The sequence below is a fragment of the Penaeus vannamei genome, chromosome 21 (assembly GCF_042767895.1).
Source record: "Penaeus vannamei isolate JL-2024 chromosome 21, ASM4276789v1, whole genome shotgun sequence".
Taxonomy (NCBI): domain Eukaryota; kingdom Metazoa; phylum Arthropoda; class Malacostraca; order Decapoda; family Penaeidae; genus Penaeus; species Penaeus vannamei.
In genome coordinates, this window is record NC_091569.1 from 13,935,826 (window position 1) to 13,943,325 (window position 7,500).

The window sequence follows — 7,500 nt, forward strand, 5'->3', positions numbered from 1 at the left end:
CTCACTTTCAAAGAACTGATATACATATGTGAAATGCAATGGAATATACTTATTTCCCTATACATCCATCTAAAACCCTGGTGTACTGCCTACTGTTACATCACACTATGCCATTGTTTATGAAAAAGTGCATCTCCGTACTCTTAAACACAGTCCCTGTATAGCATGTCTAATAAAGTAACACTTGCAAGTCCAATTCTTATTATAAATCTAATTCAACAGTAAAATGATTTTTTTTTTCTCTCTTCTTTATGCAATTTCTTCTAATCAATTTAAAATTCGGCATTTCATTGATACACACATCTGCAATTGTCAATAAAAGCATTCAAGAAGCTTTAATACCATAACACATGAATAAATCAAATCATTCCTCAAAAAATAAGCACAAGACACACCTCTCAAAAAGAATAAGAATATAACAGAGAACATAACAAAAGTAAACGCTTTTTGAGGTACAGACATACATGGCAATTTCAGCTGAGTAACAAGTGCTTCAAATTCTAAAGCTGCAAGAATGAGAATGCTGCTTCTTGAGAATCTAATTTTTTTTCTCTCCTTGAATTAGTTTTCCCTCCCTCTCCCTTTTAAAGAAGTATAGCATGAAAAACAAAACTTGAAAGATTGGAAATAATATGCAAACACTCACTGTTTCTTTCCCGTCTAAACCATTTCCTATTATTTTTCTTTCTCCCTTCCTTCATGACAAATTAACAAACTGTAATGCACTACTTGCTGGAAAAGTAGATGCAGAACAAAATCAATCTTCAAAACAAAAAATATACTGGTTACCAACACTAAATCATGATGGCAACTCACCACAATGAAAACTCAATACAAAACAAATTTAAAAAATGTTGCCACTTATCCAAATATTGTGACCATAAACACACTGATTGTGGAATTAGTAAATAGGATATCTAACACTGGTAAACTATACCTAAGTGGAAATAGTACACAAGACCTGTATAAAAATTCCTCTCCATAACATATATAACCAGAATAAAGAATATCTGGCTGATTACGACCAACTAAAACACCAATAAGTTCCCAAAAATATAAGACACGAAAACCAACTGAACCAAAGTCCACAAGGACATCATAGGACATCTTAGCATACTGTGATTATATGGGGACAATATGAACTCACAAAGTTAAGATGCATACATGATGATTTTCGGGGCCACTTTCATACTGACTAAAGTAATTTTGGCGCCATTCTGGTGGGTAGGGGAACGGGTATTGATGGATATGAAGATGGTGAAGAATGCATTTCTTTTTTTTTTATTGACTAAAACCTAGGGTACCCATTGCAAGCATAAATAGATCAACATATGAATGGCCCTCTGTACAGTACCTAAATAAATACTGAGTATGACTAGCACAGGCGTATAGCCCCAAAAATACAGTTCATTTTTAAATATGTATAAATTTCCCACGTGTGACAAACCCTGGCATATGTATTCTAGCACAGACTACAAATGTGCAAACTATAATTCTGTATTATAAATTCTGTGCAGATTTTTAGTTTTTTTGTTTTGTTTTGTTTTTTGTTTCTTTTTTTTTTTTTACTTTTTAATACTTTCTTCATTATAAATATGCCCTCTCTTGTAGCATCTTTCCACAAAACACTGCAATACATACAATACCAAATATACAAATATTCTCTAACTACTCTGCTACATTAGTCTGCCCACAATCAAGTTTTCTGGCACATTGACAGATTAAGGCTACACTAGCATAAAAAGAGGCTTTGTGTGAAAATAACTCCATAGTGCAAATATTCTTCCAATTTGTAACTGTGCCTCTTTGGCACAAAAGGCATGGGTGGCTTCAAGAAAATATCTCATTCCCACTGATACAGTATAATGATGAGAAAATAGATGATAAGCAGATTTTTTAATCACTTCCTAGACGGCTTTTCAATTAACGTGACAGTAGTTATAAGCAATGCTTGAGAGAAACTAGGTGTAATGCCCCTGGATATCATAAATACTTCTAGTTCAAGAAAAAAATATAAATATGTAAGTCCTAGAGCTGTAATTAGTCAGTCATCATATCATTTGAAACATGCATCCTTATGAGTCTAAATATAGTTAATTCATTTACCTTTACCATCTGGCGGGTGTCGCAAGCCACAACTCTTGCCAAGTTTTTGAGACTTATTGAACTTCCAGGACATAATTTATGACTATTAAGTGACTAGCATGATTTACATATAATTTAGGTACTTATCTAGGACCACAGCAATAAGCTGCACCAGCACTATTTTAGTATTGTTTAGATTAGAGAAGTGCCTCGTGACCTTACAACACTAGTGGAACATGAAGAAACATTGAAGAAAAACTGTATATATCAATGGCAATATATCTTTTGTGCTATTAAAATCTCATCAGGAAAGGATGGCTGAGAAGAAAAAAAAAGAAAAAAAAAGAAAAGAAAAGAAAAAAAAAGAAAAAAAAATTATATATATATATATATATATATATATATATATATATATATATATATATATATATATATATATATATATATATATATATATATATATATATATATCAGCAGATAAACCAAAAAACAATTGAAGCCTAAAATAATGATTAAGAAATTATAAAGAGTATCTTTTTATGGGGTATAAAGCATTGAAATAGGGGAATAATAGCTTAGCAATAAGAAGAGCACCCATCGACATACTATAGAGCACAACCTTTCATCATGGATGTGATTTGTAAATAAGAAGCCACAGAATTTAAGAGTTTTTGAAATATCATTATCATAAAGAACATATAAGCATGGTAAGTTCAGGGCTATAATTTTTCTGCATGAAGCCTTGACACATACAAAAAAATTTAAACTTAGAAAAAAAAAAAAAAAAAAAATTAATTAAATAAAAAAAAAAAAAAAAAAAAAAAAAATTGTATCAAGCAAATTGACAAGTATACACGAAAATTTTCTTCATACAGAGCACAATCCCCAGGACAGTAATCAAGTTACCTTATCTGTAAATGTAACCAGCAAAGCATACAGTACTTTAACATTAAAGCCACTCCATAACATAGCACAAGCTACAACAATGTACAAGTAAAGGTTTGGTACGGCAGTAACAATAAGACTAATACTGTAGTATGTGACAAAAAGCAGTAAGACTCTAATAATTTAAGATTGAAATTGTACTATTGTAACCCAAAAAATATATAGAATTTGAAAAAATGAGGTATTTTACACCTGCCAACAAATACGCAATACATTTTTACATATAGGTCTCTTTATCTGTAGATGCCAGGAGTGCATGTCCACTGTTTTCATTTTGTTTCAACAAAGACACTTCCAGAAATGGTTAATCACCAATCACTTGGTCACCAAACCTCACCTGATTATCCCATTACTTAGATTCTCTTTGTTTTCATTATCATTACTGTCGATAAAGTTTTAATAATAATGATGATGATAATGACAACAATGGGTTATGACAGCAAATATAAACAATATCAATATCAATATCAATATCAATATCAATAACAATAAAAATAATAATAAAAATAATTATAATAATAATAAAAACAATAATAGTAATTAACAATACTAATAATGATGATGATAATAATCATAATAAAAATAACAACAATAATAATGATGATCTTACAAACAATAATAATAGTAACAGACATTAAAGCCCTGTTTTCCAAAAAAAAATAACAATAAGGTAAACAGGTGAGTTCTGGTAGGCTTACAATAAAGTCTTTAGTGAGTTTATTACTAATCAAAACTAATAAAACAAAATCTACAGAGGACAGCACATGGTCCCAGCAGCAATGGGTTAAAAATAAAATGGAATATAATTCAAAATACTGATTAAAAAAATGTCTTTCACAGCACTAACTAAATTGACGTCAACAATATGAGCCTTTACAAACACAATAATATTCATAATGCCCATTCACAGTGGGTAAACTACAAACTGATTGTCATACTTACTGAGAGTAATCTCATTTATGTAATTGACAAAATAGTATGCCTTGTTGTGCTTGATACTGAGGTATCAAACTATGCTTACTGATAATGAACTCTCCATAAATCAAGGAAACTAGCTTTGCAACACATATATATTTTTGCTTTTGTTCTTTTCAATTTCCACAAATCTGCCTAGATGTAAAATGAGAGTATGATAGTAAAAGCAACTAATAACAAAAAGTCATACTTGCTTCAAATGGACTTCAAAAATCTGTGATAAAAGGCATCCATATTCTGTATTGTGCAAAGATTATCAATTTTCTGATGAATGAATCAACTCACAGTAATGTAAAGATCTCATCCTTCATAAGAACCTCATTCATTTACAACTTCTTTCCCTTGTGCTAAAAATTCATCACATTGTAAGTCTGAACTTATATACATCAGTAATAAGAAAATTGCAGTGCCATGATCAAGAGCCACTCCGGACTATCGCACTCCCATTGACTGAATTATTACCAACCACTTGCGTCGACAGAGTAGAGCTGTTGACCATCACAGAATCAGGGGCGGTACTCACACTAAATGAACGACAAAGGGCGTGATCCCTTTTGTCGCCCCAGCCTCCGTTGCCCTTGTGCTTTTTCACCTGGAAATTGGATGTGTCAGTCAGCTATAATTATGACCTACTGGTTGCAGATTTATTGCGTTCTTTTGCATTCTCTCTATTTTCTTGCTGTGCATGCATCCAACAGACTTTTTTAGGCTAGGTGTTTGTTAACATACTGCACTGTGATAAATGGTGACAGATATATGAATGAATGATTAAAAAAACAAGATGCATAATTGCCCTTTCAATAATATTATCGTCATAAGATATTACAGAAATATCAATTACACATTCATTCTCATTCACACATAATTCTGATATTCTACCAAATTTTGCCTGAAATCTTGCAATCAACAGGTCACAAAACAATAATCTGAACCAAGTTTCAACATCAAGTATACATGAAAGAAAGCCTAACTATATGCATTTCTTGAAGGTAACAAAATGACAAGATACAATAAACCAACCTTTTTTGGAGGTGTGTGAACCACAACCAGTTGTCGTGGAAATAAAGTATGTTGTCCCACTTGTATAGCTCGATGCACTTTGTGTAAGACAGTGCGAGAACTGCAGTCCTTCTTTTTATGGTGGACACCACTATCAAATGAGCAAAAACATCAGAATTTACAATCTACAGATGTATTAAGAAAAGAAAAGAAATTAAGTGGCAAATTCATAAGTTTTCAGAGTGATCCATTCAGCACTGCAAGGAAAAAAAAAACATTAAATCAGGCAGTCCTACATACCATTCTCCAATGTGGAAGACCCTTGGGGCACGGAGAACAAGTGTGTGCAATTTCTGCGGAAGGCAGGAGGAGCTCACGTGAAGTAGTGACCAGTCCCAGTTGTAGTCATCATGATCACAAAACTGTGAGCTACATGCCTTTATCTGTTGCCACACACTGTGATTAAAAGCAAAACCCATGTTGTGCTTTGAAGAAACCCACTGAGTAACCTCCACCTTCAAGAAAGAAGAGAAAGGAAATGTGCAAAGTTATATGTGAAAGCATGCCAAAAAAAAGGAAAAAAAAAACAAAAAAACTATACACTCAAGATTCAATCTCACACACTCAACACATATAGAATCCATGATCAGAATGATGCATAGAAACACAGAACACTTCTTGTGCTTTTGGAACGCAAATGAAAAACTAACATGATATCAAGATAGCTCCTGCAAAGAATGATCCCTTTTTCTCTAAATAGCTCCAGGAAATGTTTTCTTTATTCCATGCAAGAAAAAATTTAAAAAAGATTTTTTTTTTTCTGTTGCTCTAAAACTTTTCACAGCATAATAGACAGCCTATGAATAAGATGACACTAAATGAGAAATGATAGTTTAAACAAGAATACTATTTTGCTATACAAAAACCAATCCTACCTCTAGGTAAATAAGAAATTTGTGAGAACTTTTTCTTAACAATACATGACATTGCTGATGCCTTCATAGAGACTTCAAATAGAAGTAACCACCTGTCTTAAAAAAGCATGAAAATGATCATCTATATTAAGCACTGATGTATAGAAAAGCTGTCATACTACCATCAAAACAAAAATAAAATCTATGTTTCAATAGAACACAATCCCTTTTAAAACCATTTCCATACCTTTCTTCCATCTATTTGGAAATTATAATTTTTCAAATAGTTTCCTAATGTTATGAGCGAACACTTGGGACAGGCTCGAGGGATGGCTGCCGAGAGGAGCCGAAGCATGTGTAGGAAGTCCTCAGCGACATAATGGTCCTCTTCCAAGAAGAGCACCAACCCTGTGTGGTTTCTTAGGACCCACACATCATCAAATATTCTGTTCAAATAGGGGTCAGCATTAAGGTATTGTTATGAATTTTTGACAATGCTTACTTGCCTTTTCATGTACACAAACACAAACATACAAACTTACAAACAAACACAAATTGATATCATCTTTCATAAGTATACAAACACAAAAACAGATTTCAAAGGAATCCTTAAAAGACTAAAAGAATATATATAAACACTTAATTATAATATTTAGAAAATATTCTGTCTTTGAAGAAAAAAAATCTCTACATGTACTAGGTAATAAAATGAAAACTTAGCTATTATAAATTATTTCTACAATATCAGACTAACTTTTAATAAACAAGACTTTTATACACTATATTTCACAGAAGCTGAGGGAAGAATATCATAAAAATGCTTAAAAAATTATGAAGGGAATGCTTACTTGTTTGCTTTCCACCACCAATGATGTTTAGTTTGCGTGAAACGAGCTTCTCGGTAGTGGTTGTAGAGGTCTGGGCTACCTATGCAGTTAAGTTTTGCAGCTCTGTGAGAAAAAAATTGTGCTTAGGTATGAGAAAATATTCAGCTTTCTCTGCAGTGTTAAAATCCAAAATATATGCCAGTCAATGTCAAAATGAAATTCTTTGTCATCTTCATAAAAAGCTTACATTACCCATAAAGATTTTTATATCAAGCCTATTACACATAAACATTTAATAACCCCCCAAAATTAACATAATTATATCCCTGCATCCCATTTCAAAGGTAGAGGTTTATATTACTATACTACCTTCCAAAGTAATTTCCTGCAAGCATACTATATATCAATATCAAATAACCTTACAAAGATTTAACTGATAATGCAAAATACTGACTCTTCTGGCTTTGTGTTTCTCTGGCAGTCACTAGGAGATTCCCCCAAAATTAACATAATTATATTCCTGCATCCCCTTTCAAAGGTAGAGGTTTATATTACTATACTATCTCCCAAAGTAATTTCCTGCAAGCATACTATATATCAATATCAAATAACCTTACAAAGATTTAACTGAAAGTGCAAAATACTGACTCTTCCGGCTTCGTGTTTCTCGGGCAGTCACCAGGAGATTCTCCAGGGAAGCTGTCTGGATGGGTCTGCAAAGAGTGCGGATAGAAGATCTGCATCACCTGAAATGG

General features: G+C 32.4%; 1 protein-coding gene across 1 annotated transcript in view; it reads right to left on the reverse strand.

Annotated features, from left to right (window-relative positions):
* Nucleotides 1–257: 257 nt before the first annotated feature.
* Nucleotides 258–7,500, reverse strand: part of LOC113824063 (alpha-1,6-mannosyl-glycoprotein 2-beta-N-acetylglucosaminyltransferase) — a 14,125-nt gene continuing 6,882 nt past the window's right edge. Inside the window, exons 5-10 of the mRNA XM_027376805.2 lie at nucleotides 7,394–7,491; nucleotides 6,767–6,868; nucleotides 6,166–6,364; nucleotides 5,305–5,519; nucleotides 5,026–5,155; nucleotides 258–4,597 (exon numbers count right to left, since the gene is read on the reverse strand). Of these exons, the coding sequence (XP_027232606.1) occupies nucleotides 4,421–4,597; nucleotides 5,026–5,155; nucleotides 5,305–5,519; nucleotides 6,166–6,364; nucleotides 6,767–6,868; nucleotides 7,394–7,491 (921 nt within the window). The 3' untranslated portion in view covers nucleotides 258–4,420. The remainder of the gene's footprint in view (nucleotides 4,598–5,025; nucleotides 5,156–5,304; nucleotides 5,520–6,165; nucleotides 6,365–6,766; nucleotides 6,869–7,393; nucleotides 7,492–7,500) is intronic.